Source organism: Trichogramma pretiosum, unplaced genomic scaffold (genome assembly GCF_000599845.2).
Source record: "Trichogramma pretiosum strain Unisexual culture from Peru unplaced genomic scaffold, Tpre_2.0 scaffold2, whole genome shotgun sequence".
Taxonomy (NCBI): Eukaryota; Metazoa; Arthropoda; class Insecta; order Hymenoptera; family Trichogrammatidae; genus Trichogramma; species Trichogramma pretiosum.
In genome coordinates, this window is record NW_019641687.1 from 2,458,400 (window position 1) to 2,475,033 (window position 16,634).

The window sequence follows — 16,634 nt, forward strand, 5'->3', positions numbered from 1 at the left end:
GATGGCTATATACCGCGGAGATAGGCAGTCGCGCGGCCTGTCACCCGTCGGGCTCGGCTACCCTCTCTCTACGCGATCGAGCTCGTTCCTGCGCTCTCTCTCTCTCTCTCTCTTTCTTTTTCCTCGCTACTGGCGAGATCGAGGTCTCGCGGCGCTCGCCTGCAGTGCGAACCACCTCCTTTATACCGAGAGCCCGGCGTGCGCGCGCCAAAGGTGACTGTCCCAGCGCGAGACAGTTTTAAAGCCGCAGTCGACGATTGCGCTACACGAGGCTCTGCGAGCGAGAGAGAGAGAGAGAGAGGCTATATCGGTAGCGCGCGTGGTGAACCTAACCTCTCCCTCGATCGACCGATCGTTAATGATAACAGGCGAGAGCGTATCGGTGGTAAATTATCTTTAAAAAAAAAAAACCCATCACGAGTCCAATGACTTTTGGTCTGCGAGTGATTAGGAACTCTGACGATTGTGGCGCTCGAGGCTCGGCCGACGCTACAACCGATGTGCGCGTGCGATCGTTTTGTCGATGATCAGCGACCAGCCGCCTGTAGCCCGATCGACGGCTCTTAGTGTCAGTGTCGAGAGTAAGTGAATCGGCGGCTAAAGCCTCGAGTGATCGCCGATCGTGGACGTTAAACAGTGCCGATTTTCATCGTTATCAGTGAAAACTCATTTTGTGCAACTCGCTCGAAGGGAATCGCATCGTTTTCAAACGGATTCGTGACATTCTGTGAGGTCAAAATTAATCAACTGGAGTTTATTGCGTAGTGTAGTTTCCAATCTGTCTGTTGAAACTACTCTCGAGCGCTGTCAATCGATCGTGTTGGACTAGTTTTTTCAGTGATGAAATCAGTGCCGCGTGTTTCATTGTACTGTTGAAAAACTCGTCTTTGTGCCATCACGCTTCAACTCATGTCTCGCCGCTTATGTTTTGCATCCTTTAAGATGTTGGCTGTTTCTTACTGATTATGTGTAAGCATTGAAAGTATTTTATTTATCACAATTATACAACGCCAAAGTATGATAAACTAAACAACGATTTTGGCCTCATATTACTTTTCATAAAAATGATTTATCACATTGCTTTCAACTACGTACATAATCATGCTCGAATATTTTTTGGAATATAACAAGACTCGTTTCATAATATCAGTGTTTGATTTCAAAAAGCTTATGCAATCTGATTTCGATATACAATAAATAGATAAACTTTCTTTCAAACAAAACTCGATTAGAGTTTTTATGATTAGAGATTTGTCCCTCATTTGAAAAAGTGAACAAACCATATCAAATGTACATTTTAATAATATAATAATCAGAAAATCATTTCTTGGTCGATTAAACACGATGGAACCGGCGCCATCCACAGGCTTCTTCCGACGACTAATTCTGTAGAAATCAAACAATTCATATGTGATGAATAAGAAGAGAAGGCTTTCAGCTGTGATTTTCTATTCAGTTGACTTCATCATATTTAACGTGCAATATTCTCACTTGCTCATGTTTTATAAAGTTATTTATTGTCTACTTACACCTACTATATAATAGAGTGATAAATGAACACATATAATAAATTACTGCATCTTATTGAATAGCAGCTGATAAACATCAAAACAACGCATGTGCTTTTCAATGTTTTTAGCTGAATTATAATACAACATGAAACTCACCTAAAACTTGAAATTTACGCGCTCTCAATCTTCGTAACACACAAAGTTGCTGTTCGCATTGCTCGTACAATAATAATTGACACACAATTTCTGAAATTCAGCACAATGATCCGAGCGAGATCGCGAACAGCTAATATATTTATACCATTAAAATTTATTCGATCTCATAAACACCATTAGAAAACCGGCCGAGCACGCGAACTCTTGGCGCACACTTGCTGAAATATGCCAATATTACTTGACAAGAAAGTGGAGGCATATACACGGCAAATACACGAGATCTCCTGGCATGTAATCACCATTAACGCTAATGCCATCGGTGAAATTACTCTTTCACTCGCGCGTTAGTCCTGTTTTTTTCTGTTTCGGAAAACTACCTGTGCGCGAGTGGCTTGCGTTGAAAAAAACGCGCGCTTCGTCTAAAAAGTCCATTATTCGTTTATAACATAATTTTTCGCTGGAAAAAAAATACCCGAGAACAAGAATCTTATCGGCCAACATGACTTGAACATTAAAAATTTGCTTATCAGGATAATTAAGTACCATCGGTGTATATACTATTCTTTTTATCGTAGCTCGTTATTAACAGCGCTTTTATGTATTTCGAAGGAGTAATTTTTCAATGTGCAAGAGCGCGAGCAAACACGATTGATGGAAAGAAAGTTGATTATCTGCGCTTCTCCGCTTTCGTCGATTGTTTTGAGACTTATGGGCGCGCAAGAGCATAATTTTGTAATAGCTCTCACGAAGATGGTCAAATTTTTTCAATCAAAATTGTATGTGTAAGCAAAGTGATATAAACATTAGAAAAGCAGGCCATGGAATTATGCGACTTCAAATGAAAAATGTCTGTTTACTTTTTGTTTGCCAAAAAGTCTCCGAATCATTATCATCGATTTGCAAAGCAGCGACTATTTCATCTTTAGTTGCGGAATCGTTTGATAAATCTTGTGTAAAAGTATAATATCTACAAAATTTACGTACATAGATCACAACTACTTTCTACGTATTTTTTCCAACCAGGCTTTTACTCCAATTTTCATTAATGAGTTTAAATGCATGTAAATAAATGTACCGCCCGAGGTCGTATTATACAGCGTACATGTAAATTTGTGTAAACTTATTTTTGTGCAAATATTATTCTCTAGGAAAAACTGTAAGTTCTAGCTCGACTTTAAATCACTCGGCTGTTTTGAAAAAATTACTCAATTGATTGATTTATTGCCCTCATAATCATCTTATAAATAAATCGAGAGCTTTTACGATGACAAGTCTCGCATGTGTGTGCAGTGTATGCCAATGCGTGCTGTGTACTTGCTCGTGTACGTGCCTGTATCTAGCTTATATGCGCGTTTAAATTTATATGCGATAGTGGATAATATTAGCAGTAGTAAACTAATTACGAATGCGTGTTTAGTTAAAATCACTTTTACCTTTTATGTATCGCGAGCCTTGATAGAGCAACCATAAAAACGATATCGTCGTGTCTATATGCATACAAAGAAAGCAACTGTACGTACAACAATACTTGGTATTTCTGTAACAAAATTTTACACGTATTTTTTAATACTGCCCACTTTTTAGTCGTAATATTTAATAGACATTTATTCATTTTCGCTTAGTTAAAAATGAATGGATTTAGTGATACGATACATTCTTATTAGTAATAGGTTATTGCCAAGTCAACGTGAATAGACTTAATAAAATAAACAAGTAATATAGAAAATTGTGTTATAAATCATTAAAATCAAGGCGTAAAAAGAAAACATAATGGTAAGGCTGAAGACGTAGGAAAGGTTTTGAGAAATGATATGTGAGCGTTCACGATAAAGACTTGGAAAAACGGAGTAAGGAGTTTTAATTCAAAGCCTTCAATTGATAACGAAACTTTACAAATTTTTAATATAGTATGAAGACATGCATAAGTTATAATTATAGTTACGGGCCTACAAGGGAGGGAAAAATAGGAAAGCCTCAGCTTCGTCCGCTCATTAACAAGTGCTCTTACTCTTTCCAGTTTTGTACTCCCTAGTCACGTAATCTATTATTTCGATTCATTATTCCTATGAGATAAAATAAACTCAAGAATTATTAATTAAAACAAGGGACGAAAAATGTAACGATAACTTCAGTAAGAGACAACTCCAAATTTCACATAATTTAAGTAGAATAAAGAATATTACGTTTTCTTTAAATAAATACAAATATTTACCAAATATTTACCACCCCAAATTCTACTAAACATCGAACAAAATTATCTACGCAGTGGTGATTTTAGGATGTGCTTATATAATTAAGAGTGTAATATCTCTCGTTCAGATTTATTTCTGACATCTGTTGACATTTTCGCGTAGTTATAGTTACGATAGCGATGCTCGATCAAAACAATTTTTTTTATCATTTAAATATTTTTCATATACCGTAAATTCTAAGAATGCACAAAACAAGAATATCTTCTTCAAAATATAAATAAACAAATGGAAAAAATGGAAAGTCAATTATAAAATAACTTTTTTTCTGTATCATATTATACGTGCCTCATAGGAAAACAATTAAAAATAAAATTCACAACTGAAATTATTACCTGAAATGAGAGTGAAAAGCTTTTGAGTTTCAAAGAAACTTGCAAGTCAAATAATGATTCAAGTGCACCGTGCTGAAAAATCATAAAATAACGAGGCTCAAGCCGATGAACGAAAGAAGGGCTCGGATAAGAATCTCGGTTGGAGCTTTTTCGCAGTACGAAGGCAAAGGAATAATAGACCGTAGGCAGGCAAGCTCGGGCTCGTGATTCGTCGTCGCCAAATGCACTCGCCCGAGCCCCGCTCATACAGCCAACTCATAATACACGCAGCGCACGTGAAATAGTAACGGTCGAACTGCACGCAACGCGCAGAAAAGCCCGATGATGCCTTGGCATTGTACTCGCACTCGGGGCTGGGGGAGAGAGGGCACGGAAATTTACGATAATGAATTCGTCCTATCAAGACATGATAAATTTATATTTCGACTATCGTGAAACACTTTTTTTTGTTTGCAGTCGCGCGCTCGCCCTCGGCCATGCAAAATCTTCGTACGAAGCAGTGGTGCGCTGTACGTGCAGTCCGTATATACACGCGCGCGCGTAAATGACTCGCGTAGCTCGTCGCGTACGCGGTCACTAAGTAATGACACTGCTGCTATTTTATCGTGTCATTGATATGAATAAACGTCGGGTGGAGCGAGCTCGCCTCAAGAAATCTGGCTCTTTACGGCTGAGATTTTAGGCGACACAATCGCTCCTAGGCTCTGCGAGACTTATCAGCGATTTGAAAGGTTCTTGCTGTACGGCGAGCGACTCGTGTGTCTGTCTCTCTCTCTCTCTCTCTTTGCCATATACTCGTGTACTATTAGCGTCCGCGCGCAGACAGACAGAAGCAACGATTCGAACACTGCTCAGACACGAGTACGCAGGCCGAGGCAGTTATACGCCCAGATATGAGGCAAATTTCAATCTCGTGTATAGGCGGATTTACAGCGTGTAAGTTCGATAATTTTGAATTGTATCGCGTAATATGCCACGGGCAGGCGCGAGAGCATGTACCCCTCGAGCAAATGAGAGCTTACATTCCGTCATTGCACGTGCGCGTGGCAGCGGCCGCTGTCTCTCGCTCTATCGGGACATTATACTTTCTGCAAGCTTCGCTTTGTAATTCATAGGCACTTTATGGAAATGTCACGAGGATAGTTGCAGATATTATTTTTCAATTATTATTATTTATTGCATTTTTTAATTTTACTTCACGATGATTATCGATTTTGAATTAAATGTGAATTTTAACGAGCTTTTTATATTGGTCCAATACATAGCTCACTTTCTAATATTCGAATAAATGAAAAACTACCGAGAGTCTGCAAAGCTGAATTGATTTTTCTCAAACCTATTTGGGTGTCACCCTTCTATGAGTTATCGATTTTTAATCATACTTGCTACTAAGGTCTCGCACGTAATTCATGTACGTATTTTAATTTTGCTTTGCTTTGTAACGAATAAATTCTAAACTTCTCACCGATTATCGACGGAAAAAGTTGTTAGCCGCTCCAAAGTATGCACGTTTCTAATGACCATATGCGGGCGGAAAATTCCCGATCGCCCATTTCGGATCATGTGCACATTTTTCAGCCGGCGAGGCTCGAGGTACTACATTAAGGATGCGATAAGGACGATTCTTGCGCGACGCGCACTTTTACGCGAATTATGACTTTTTGACATATATGTTGCTAACGCGCACACGTACTGCGTGTACCCGCTCGCTTATCGTTTTGCCCGCTGTCAAAACACTGCGAGCATCCATAAATTTACCTATGCATGTGCTGCACACACACATATAGTTATATATTGTATACGGCACCGGCAAGCAAAAGCGACTGCCTCGCAGTGAACTGGCAGATAAGAAAAAAAAAACGAACGATAATGCGACTCGAACAAGTTTTCTTCCACGCGCTTATTCATACGAGTTGAAATACAAAATAGAAATTGTTAGATTTACTATAGAGCTATGCGGATGTGTGCGTGCGCGTGTGTGTGTGTGCCCGAGTCGCGCGAGCTCTCGAGAGTAATTGAGCTTTGAGAAAGACCAGCTTCGACTTCAAAATTTTAAGTGCTTTACACCGCTTCTATTTAAAACCTTGCGTGCTCAGCTGTGAGAGCAGTAGCTCCGTACTTTGGCTGACTCGGGAACGCGTTGAAAATATTACAGAAGCACGAAAAAAGTTTTCGTCGATCATATCGACTTTCGACCGTCTAAAATCATCACTCGGTAAAACGCGGCATTGCTCGAATATCGAACGACGGACTTGTGCCGATTGAAAAAGTTGACGTTCGCCGCATATACGCGCTTCGCTGACTCGAGAGATTCAATAAAACAACCTGACTATGCATGTTATATATGCGGGGATGGATGAGCAGCGCCGCGCAAGACTAGCGGAAGTACGCTGTCGTAGGCCGCGAGCTGAACCGGCATTGATAAGAGCTTATCGGACGTGCGCGCGTACCAGCAGCAGCGGCTTTTTTCAAGCCGTTCGACGCTCGCGCGCGCGACAAGACTACCGATGAGCTCATTTTTTCCGTGCAGCTCAGCCGCATACTGCTTTGCAATTAAAAGCACTTACATATTTAAGCATGGATGTATAACGCGCGGCGATGTTTAACTGTAAAAACTTCTCACGCTTCATCGGATCAAGGGGACAGCAGTGCGTGTAGCGATGCAACCTCACGCGTGGAGCTTAATAACCGAAAATTGTTCAAAGCCTCGTAATCATAAATCTATTTACATGCTCATGCGACGCAATGATATAATTCATTATGCATGCCTGATAGTCGCATCAAATTATTTTTCGATAATGCAATTAAATTTACATACACATTGAAAACTAGAATAATTTTATTAACACAAATATGTGAACTTTGAAAAATGTATTTTAGCTCGAAATCGTCTTATTCGTCTCATCGTGTCGTATAAAATTTCATGCATCTGGGATTCTACAGCACATATCCTTGATCCTTTTATTTTGTTCGTATTTTGTGAAGTGACGCATGCATTATAATATACACTGTTCTCGCATCAACGTTTGCTCCTATATATACGTATAAATGCACGTATGTGTGTGCGTAGCCATGTCCAGAGAACGAGTCGGAGAAGAGAGGAGGAGAGCGAGGACGAGAAAATAGCAGCAGCAGCGAGCTCCGGCCAAGAGGAATTGTCAAAAGATTGTTGTGCGTAATATGTTTATAGACAAAATATGCACGCGCGCAGTGGATCTTAAAATCTCCCGAACGGAACCGGACGAGACAAAAATGCGCGCATGGTTATATAGCTATACGACTACGGCGGCGGTGGCGGCATCGTTGAGGCCAAGCTTTTTAGTCCTAATTAGTTGTCGCTCTAACGGAGACCACAACGATCCATTTCACGGGACGATCATCCGCACTATACACACACACACACAGGCGCGCGGGGCACGCTTAGGGTGTTTGCCTTGTTGTCTTTTTCTTTCTTTCTCTTTTTCTTGGCTGCGCTCGAGCTGCACGATATATATACCCGTGTACCCCCATCCGGGCTCCGACGGCAGCAACATTCTTTCATTCGCTACGTCCTGATTTCTCAATCGACCATATTCTTACCTTAACATCGACTTTTAACGATCATAAATTTTTGCTGCTTTGCAACCCGGATATGTACATAATCGTTTTCGGAAAGATGCCAATGTATAAGAAAGGAAAATACGAGGCTCTCGTTTTTTAGTTAAAATCGGCTACTAGTCCTATAACTGCCTCGGTATATTGTATAATGAATTCATCGTTCGCGGTTAACACATGATTTTTTACAGTCACCTCTCCTTTCTACACGGATGCATATTCATGAGGGCAATGAATTTAATTTGAGCTTACGCATTTTTCATCAAATAATTCAAAACAGCAGCCAGCACATCATTATAATCTTGAAATTTTCTCGATAGATTATTCATCTTATTTCATTATTCGGGTTAAGCGTGTGTCTCGAGTCGAATTAATCACGTTAAGTTTAATTACATCGAATTCAAGTTTACGGCCAGATTAATCGATCGCGCAAATCAGTAAAATGGTAGAAAGCATTTAAACGTATACGAGGTGATAGAATATTGATTTATATTGAAGATTTTATCTTTTCGGATCGCCGTTCAGTAGCTATAAGTTACGCTTTAAATTGAAAGGTTGAATTGGATTTGTAATTAATACTGCTGTAATGAGCAAATCGATGCCTCTCGGATCGAATTTCTTATATCATAACGTTTAGCTTCTGTCTTAAAATACAAAAAAAGGAAACTCGATCAATATCACTGGTTGCGGTCACTGATAATATCTTGTCAATTTTGTACTCAATGATAAATTTCTAATTCTGATAGACACTGAGAAGTTTTCATTTTAATTATGCAACAAGAGTATTCGAAGAAAAAGCTGCGCTACCTAAACCCCAACTCCAGTACTTGATTTTACGAAACTTCATGGTGGTTCATAGTCAGCGAGAAAAAAAGGTGCAGAGGAGCCGATACCTTTGTTTTTGTTGTCCATAATTTGGAAGCTCATAAAACTAGCGAGGCTCTCAAAGGAAGTGTTGACTATTCGAAATCGATGAGCGGATACCAGCGCCCCTTTATGGCACTTCTCGCTTGTCGCTTCTGCTTTACGAAAAACCAGTCTGCTCTCCGGCCCAACACATCTCCACTCAGACTGATTTGTGCTTTATTCCTTAGACTTTGACTCGGATTACCTCGGATTTCGATCCTGTTTCGCCAAATTCCATTCTTCGGCTACTTCCTCTTCTTGCTTCTTTTTTCTTTTATTCGTCATTATGTATCTTTTATTAACTCTTTAAAGGATAAAGGAAGGCATGGGCGTGACATTTTTTTCATACAATCTTAATTCAAAGGGGTAAATGTTTTTAAATATTTTTTCAAATTACTTATAAAATATTTGTGAATGCATTTATTGAGATTCTTACAGCTAATATTTAAAACAATTTAAGCACGAGCTTCAAAACTGAAGCTAAGTTCTCTGTAGTTATTTGCCGTTTGAGGCTGTAGTTTCATAAAAATAAGATGGTTATTTGATGAAATATTGAATGGTTTGGTTTATTGACTAAATTTTAAATTGTTTAAAGAATTTTTTTATAAAAATTCATCTTTAAACCAAAATTCTATTTTATTGCTAATGTACAGATTTTGAAAGTCTAAACCAACAAAGTTTAAATTATATTTATCAGCGTAAGTTGTGAGTGAATTTCAAGAAAAGGCAGTCATAATAATATTAAAATTTTTGTAAAAATTAAAGAAGAATTATTGTTCTCATGAATTATTTACACTAATTTAATAAATCAACAGGTGATGTAATTTAAAACCTGACGTAATATTAAACTCGGTAGCAGAAATTATTCCGCAGTTATTGGCCTTAAAATATAACGAGATGTGCTACTGTTTTCATCAAGCCAGAAGAAAAACAAAAATAAATAGTAACTTTATTCATTTCACTTCATCCGATAGACTAGAAGAGACACATTGTCACTTCATATGTCATTTTGGTAGGTATTTATTGTTATTGCGAGTCTTCCAGACTTGCAGGTTGCATATAAATTACGTAAAAATAGCGAATCCATGTTGTATTTTAATTACCTTCGTTCAAAAATATAAAAATGAGCGTGCCTCTTTTTAAATATTTTAGAAAGTATCTGATCGTAAATTAACTGTCGAAGCTAACGCATTATGAGGTTTTTTTTCTTCGTATACCAGAGTTCGCTTTTTAAGGAGACAATTTTTTTTGTCACATAACAGTCATCAATAAAAAAGTCATTAATAAAATCAATTTCTATAGACTTACAATTCGCAACATGTTTGTGCAGCAATGTCTTATCAATGGAAAGATTGACAAGCGTCAAAATAGAAAGAAATTCTTATCGAGAAAAATTATTATTCAAATTATTCGAAAAGGCATTTGAACTTTCCATACGATTTTTAATGAAGTGAAAACATTAGCAACTGACGACGATGGAGGCAACGCGATGTATTTGAACTCGTATTAAGTCCTACGTCGTTAATAAACAGAGGAAGAGAGAATGAAAGAAGTGAGAAAGCAAGAAAGAAGGGAGAGAGACTTAGAGAAAAACCTGTCGCTTGTAATTTCGTCAGGTTCTATTCTTCATTTTTTTTGAGTCCATTGCCGAAACATTTGAACGCTATATTGCTACTTCTCGTGTGGTCTAGTGCAGCCGGGCTCTCTCGGCAAATTAATGTCCTTCATTTAAAAACCAAAGTTGGGAAGCAACACCCGCAAGCCATCGCTGTCGCGCATATTATGCCCGTCGTCCAACGACTTGGATCTGCTTCTTTTTTTTTCTTCGCTCTTCGAATTCGAAAACCTGCGCAGAGAAATATCTCGAAGGTGACGTTGTTCGCGTATTCGTAACTCTCTCGCCAGCCGTATATATGCTAATATAGATCATAATTATGTATAATATGCTTACTTTTCTTCCTCGGTGTTTGTTTAATTCGACGGCTTAAATGGCGTCTACACTAGGCCTTGCTGACACTTGCACACAATATGCCAGCTGAGATCGCTATGTCTTTATTTCATATATGTGCGGGCAAAGGATACAAATCACGAAGTTCGGCTTGGCTTTATTTCAACCTGAGATTTTTATCGATGATAAATCCTTTATTTATGTTGATAGCGAGGTGTGGAATACGATAACGGGTGCTGATTGAAAAGATGGAATCTGTTTCAAAAAAACATAAAAAAACAGTAGCTAGTCATGTGTTGCCAGCATTATATACAACCGGACAGCATATTCTATTTCCATTTCGTCTTCTTTTAGAGGAATGACAGTCATTTTTTATATGCCTCAGCCTTTTCTAAACATAAAAGACTAGAATTTTTCTGGAAATCATACAAATTTCGATACTTTTAAGATGCATATTTTCTGAAGGCTTTTCAAAGTTTTCTTAGTACGTAAATTCGAAGGTATGTTGCATTTATTATCAATTTTTGGCGTATACGGGGATCAATTAAAGAGTTTAGCATAGGAAGCACCGATAGGAAGTAGGTGCCTTAAGGAATATTGTTCATAATTTAGTTAATGAAATGAATATGAATAAATTTTTTACAATTCCGAAAAGATTAATAAAAATTCTAAATACTTTATTGTTCTTTAAAGTTCAAACTTACTTATGTGAAATATTTTTTAAAATTACTTGGCAGATTCGTGCGATTCTAAAAGTCTTTATTACATCTAAATGCTTTCAGCAAACCTGGTCCAAATGAATTGTGACAAATCTCACACTCAAAGGTCTTACTCCAATTATGTACTGAATTTACTACTTTGGCCAAACGATTTGTGACAAATTTCACATTCAACGGATTTGTTTTCATTATGTAACATATTTACATGAGTTTTGAGATTACTTCTGAGTCAAAATGATTTTTGACAAATTCTCACATTCAAAGGGTTTACTGTGAGCATGTACTATCATTTTGTGCCTTTTAAGGTTATTCTTTTCACCAAAAGATTTATGACAAATATCACATTTGAAGGGTTTGCTACCATTATGTACTGTATTTATCTGTCCTTCGAGGTGATGTTTTGAACCAAATGATTTGTGACAAATCTTACATTCAAAGGGTTTATTATAATTATGTACTGTATTGATGTGCTTTTTCAGGTCACTTTTATGTCCAAATGATTTATGACAAACATCACATTCGAAGGGTTTATTCCGATTATGTACTGTATTGATGTGCTTTTTCAGGTCACTTTTATGTCCAAATGATTTATGACAAACATCACATTCAAAAGGTTTGCTTCGATTGTGTACTGAATTTATGTGAGTTTTGAGATGTCCTTTTTGTCCAAATAATTTCTGACAAATGTCACATTCAAAGGGTTTGCTACGATCATGTACTGTTCTTATGTGCATTTTGAGATTACCTTTTTCTCCAAATGATTTGTGACAGATGTCACATTTGAAAGGTTTAAGACGATTATGTACTGTATTGATATGCTTTTCCAGGTCACTTTTATGTCCAAATGATTTGTGACAAAATTCACATTCGAAGCGTTTGATGCGATCATGTACCACATTGACGTGTCTATTAAGGTCACCCTTGCTCCTATATGATTTGTGACAAATCTCACATTTAAATGGTCTAATGCTCTTATACGTTTTATTAACATGTGTTTTTAGACTCGCTCCTCCAATAATATTTTTCCGACACAAATTAAACTCATGTGACATTTTTTTTCGAGTTATTTTTTCAAATATATAATCATCCTGAAACTGTCTTTGAAACTGGCAATTACTATCGTAATTGAATTCTTTTTTTATTAAAATTACTAGCCGTTTTTCGTTTGAGTAATTTTTCTCTGTTTGCTTTTCTATTTTCACAATAGGTAAGCAACTTTGATACTTAGTTTTGCACATTGTTGTTGATAGAGACTTCAATTTAGGTTCAACATATTTGCACTCGAAGTCAATAAATATTTTTTAACACTGCGTGCGCGAAACACGGGCTTTCTAACCTTAAATCGTCAGAAAACCCTAGTTTCTCGCAAGCAGAGTTAAAAAATATCGTTTGCAACTAGTCCGCGAGGAAGTTGACTCACCCAGGAGTCTTTGCACCCTCGCTACGCTCGGGTGAAAACAACTCCTGGGTGAGTCAACTGCTTCGCGCACTTGTTACAAAATATACTATTTTCATTCAACTTTTCGGGCCATACCATAGCCTCTCTCATGTGATTGCCCTAAAATTAAAATTGTTTTATAATTTTGGGTAGCGGAAAAACATAAAAATTCAAATCATTAAACTCACTGATGATTTATAAAACGGGAATGCTTCATGGTTTTTGTCTTCGCAAGCATCAAAAATATCTTCACCTGCATCTGAACAAGGATCGTTGGATTCTTTTTTTACCCTGAAAAACAATATAATTTGATGGAGCCATTGCTTGAAAAAATATTATGGAATGAAATATGAATTTAAAAATTTCATACCCAACTATATCCTCTCGGCGTTCCATCTCTTGTTTGATTACGTGTAATAACTTTGAATTTGCACGATCCACGTTGATAAAGTATTCTAGGTTATATTGCCTCGCGTAGCCAACACTGAACCTGGATTTTATCTGTACACTTTTACGGTTATAATTTGTAATAGGGCGTTTTCACAAAGCGTTACTGACGGTCAGGATTGAACAGCTGATTTGCCTGTAGGCACAACAAACCGAGTTTCCATATACTTTATATGTTAAGTCGATTAGTTTGACTGCAAATTACAAATAAATGAGATGCTCTAAAAATATATAAAAAATATGTCGATGTAGAGGAAGACTTCATCTTTTCATCTATCGAAGCGGATTTTACGATTTCTCTTTAGGTATTGCAAAAAAAATTGTTGAAATTTCGGTTATTTCGGAGTTTTACTCGCTGCTCGGCTGCTGTCAACACCGAGTTGCGCGTGTCCGTAATTGTTTTAGCGATATTTGAAAATACATTTAAATATTAAAGCATGAGTATATTGCCTTTTTCGACTCAGTTCCCTTAATTCTTCAGAATTTCTATTATTTTTCGGCTTTCCTGTTGGTATACAAAAGAAGGAAAACTTTCCATTTTGTGAATTTGCTTTGCATCCTGTTAAATAACACCTCAACACCATTTTTTATTTTATGATTGCAGATTGATAAAAAAAACGAAACCAAATCTCAAATATGGCTAAAACGATCACGGACACGCGCAACTCGGTGTTGACAGCAGCCGAGCAGCGAGTAAAACTCCGAAATAACCGAAATTTCAACAATTTTTTTTGTAATAACTAAAGAGAAATCGTAAAATCCGCTTCGATAGATGAAAAGATGAAGTCTTCCTCTACATAGACATATTTTTTATATATTTTTAGAGCATCTCATTTATTTGTAATTTGCAGTCAAACTAATCGACTTAACATATAAAGTGAATGGAAGCTCGGTTTGTTATGCCTACAGGCAAATCAGCTGTTTGAGTGAAGCAGTTAATGACGGTCTCTGAAAACAGCCTATACTTATTCACCTATAAACACCTCTCTTTCGACTGAACGCACTATTGGTATGTTAGCGACGTTATCCTGGACTGTGATTGTGATAGCTCCTTAGCGATACTTTCTCCCTCTATCGTCGACCATTGTACGTAGTATTGTTCTGCGATACTTGCGTGTCGTCAATTGCAATGAAAATTTGATTCATACCGTTTATTTGATACATACAATTTACTCACACTTACGTTCTACATATGCGGAGAAATGTTTACAAGAAAGAGAAATATATCTCTGAGTCCGGACCGATACAGTACATGATGAGACTCAAGAGATATTATGAATAATGTTCAATTAGTCATTAGGACTTCAGTTGTTAAAAAAATATTTATGGCAGATGTATCGATAATTTAACGAATTCTATAATTGGTATTCATTACGTTTAAGAAGCACTAATTAAGAAAATGTTGTCCAAAATATTTATTTAGATCACTGGGTCTCTGATAAAGCAAGCAATATAAATATAGACAATAAATCCATAGTGTTCCATTAAGACAATAGATCACGAATGTTTAATATCTTAAAAATCTCGCCCAGGCGTGTGCTCGCTGAGAATCGCCGAAAAGATCTGCGCGAATAATTGACTTTCACGACACGATCTTAAACATCGCATATCCGCGTACACAACTTTTCGAATTTATGAAGCTAAAGGCCGCTTAGCATTCATTATAAGCTCCGTCGCTGGTTCTGCGCTGCTGTGCGCACTTGCTTCGCAGCGCCTGGATTATGTCTCTCACTTATGAATCGAGCTCTATGCTCTCCATACACCCATACACACGAGTTATATACGCGCCTAAGGTTGCTAACTTATTTTAACATATTCTCGAGGCTCGTTTTCTGTGCTTTTGTCGTTTCCACCGCTGAACACGCGTCGTGTTTTTGAACGAACCTAAAAGTCTGTTTTATCTATGGCTTTTAAAAGCATTTCAATGGGGAAAATTTATGCTTTCACGGGTGTGAATTTTTTTCGGATTTCTTATTGTAACTAGAAAAGCACGAAAACGCTACAAAATTCTGATTACATTGTGATGTAAATAAAGGCTAAAATAAAACATATTGATGAATTTATATTGTTTTAAAAATTCTAAGTATTATATTTATTGAGAAATTTTACAATAGGTTACAATTACAAAACAAAATGGTATAAAATATAAATGCAATGTTTTATTAAACTAACAGTCATAGTAAAACTGCTGCGCAGAGCCATTTACTGAACGTTAGCGTACGAAATCTCGCTGAAATATTAAATAACAACTGAATGAAACAAGCGGAAAGGAAGTGATCCCAGCAATGTAAAAACTGGCTTTTATACAACAAAAATATCAGCTGTAATAATTGCAAATTCATTGGTCACTAAATTGGCTGAAACGCATCGCTGCAGCGCGAAGTTACATTGTCCGCGCGCGTAACAAGCCCAGAATGCAGTAAGTATGCAGACGACTTTTATCCGTGAAAAGGGCTTCGGAACTGCCACGTGCAATAAAGCGGCGAGTTTATTAATTTTAAATGTGTAGCCTCTCAAGCTTACTATGCGACGTGTGAATATAAGTAATGGGTGCTTGAAACATCGGCTTAATTGAACAAAATCGAATAGATTCGTATTGCTGAATTTTTCAGCTATAAAGACTAAATTTTTTGAAAGGAGCGTCTCGCTGTGGGTGGAAGAAGGAATTTTAAAACAATTCTTTCATGATCCTAGCTCTACATTAATCATGGACTGATGACAAAAAAATGAACTTTTAAAATGTTACAAAAAATATATTACCATTAATTGGCTTATTGAAAATGATTATTCAAAATTTAGATAAGTTTTCAACCACTTCGAATACGATAATAATTTAAGGCTCCATCACTAGATGGCGAACATAACTTTATCAGTAAATCTGCAAGTGGCAAAGTAAAAATAATTGTATAAGTGGAAGCACAATTTTTTTCCACAATATGGTATTTTGTACAATATGGGATTTTTTCACAAAATATGGAAAGATAATTACAGCCGCGATCAAAAAGTAAAAATAAAAGAGAAAAGTTTCACGAAATAATGCCGGAAAAATTAATACAGAGTTGAAGTCGAACGTAATTGCGTTACCGCGATCGTTGGCCATCGTCATGCCTCGTGTGTGCATCATGCGCGTGTATGTGTGAGTATCAGTGTGTATCATGCCGCAGTACTGCACACATATCGCTCGACTCGAACTGCGCGCGCGGACAGACCGCGTGCGCGTAAATCATTAAGTGGTATGCGAGAGCTGCAGTGCCAGGAGAGCCTCGTATCGGTGCGCAGTTCTGCCCGCTTGTGTGTGTGCGCGCGCGCTTGCATGCACTTTAGAGCCATT

General features: G+C 37.4%; 2 protein-coding genes across 6 annotated transcripts in view; one reads left to right on the forward strand and one right to left on the reverse strand.

The window, feature by feature from the left end:
- The first annotated feature begins 484 nt into the window (after positions 1-484).
- LOC106658812 (GATA-binding factor A-like) overlaps positions 485-16,634 on the forward strand; it is a 41,410-nt gene continuing 25,260 nt past the window's right edge. For all 3 annotated transcript variants that reach the window (XM_023461443.1, XM_023461444.1, XM_014380935.2), the window contains exon 1: positions 485-969. The gene's annotated coding sequence lies outside the window, so the exon portion shown is untranslated. The remainder of the gene's footprint in view (positions 970-16,634) is intronic.
- LOC111694206 (MDS1 and EVI1 complex locus protein EVI1-like) lies at positions 10,218-13,382 on the reverse strand. 3 transcript variants are annotated; one of them, XM_023461446.1, is made up of 7 exons: positions 13,227-13,382; positions 13,045-13,147; positions 12,928-12,976; positions 12,355-12,718; positions 12,164-12,267; positions 10,703-10,954; positions 10,218-10,597 (listed from the first exon to the last, which is right to left on the reverse strand). In XM_023461446.1, exons 1-6 carry the CDS (start codon positions 13,250-13,252, stop codon positions 10,857-10,859), a joined length of 744 nt encoding a protein of 247 aa, XP_023317214.1. In that variant the 5' UTR covers positions 13,253-13,382; the 3' UTR covers positions 10,218-10,597; positions 10,703-10,856. The 3 variants fall into 3 exon arrangements, with proteins under 3 accessions (XP_023317214.1, XP_023317213.1, XP_023317215.1); XM_023461445.1 differs by having other exon boundaries at positions 12,164-12,718; XM_023461447.1 differs by lacking the exons at positions 10,218-10,597; positions 10,703-10,954 and adding an exon at positions 10,962-11,115 and having other exon boundaries at positions 12,164-12,718.

Coding starts and splice junctions, on each gene's coding strand:
- LOC111694206 (XM_023461445.1), bottom strand. CDS start 13,252: ATGGAACGCCGAGAGGATATAGTTGG. Junction 12,719..12,927: donor GCCCGAAAAGTTGAATGAAA/ATAGTATATTTT, acceptor CGCAGTGTTAAA/AAATATTTATTGACTTCGAG. Junction 10,955..12,163: donor CAAATCATTTGGAGAAAAAG/GTAATCTCAAAA, acceptor TTTTTGAAACAG/ATTCCATCTTTTCAATCAGC.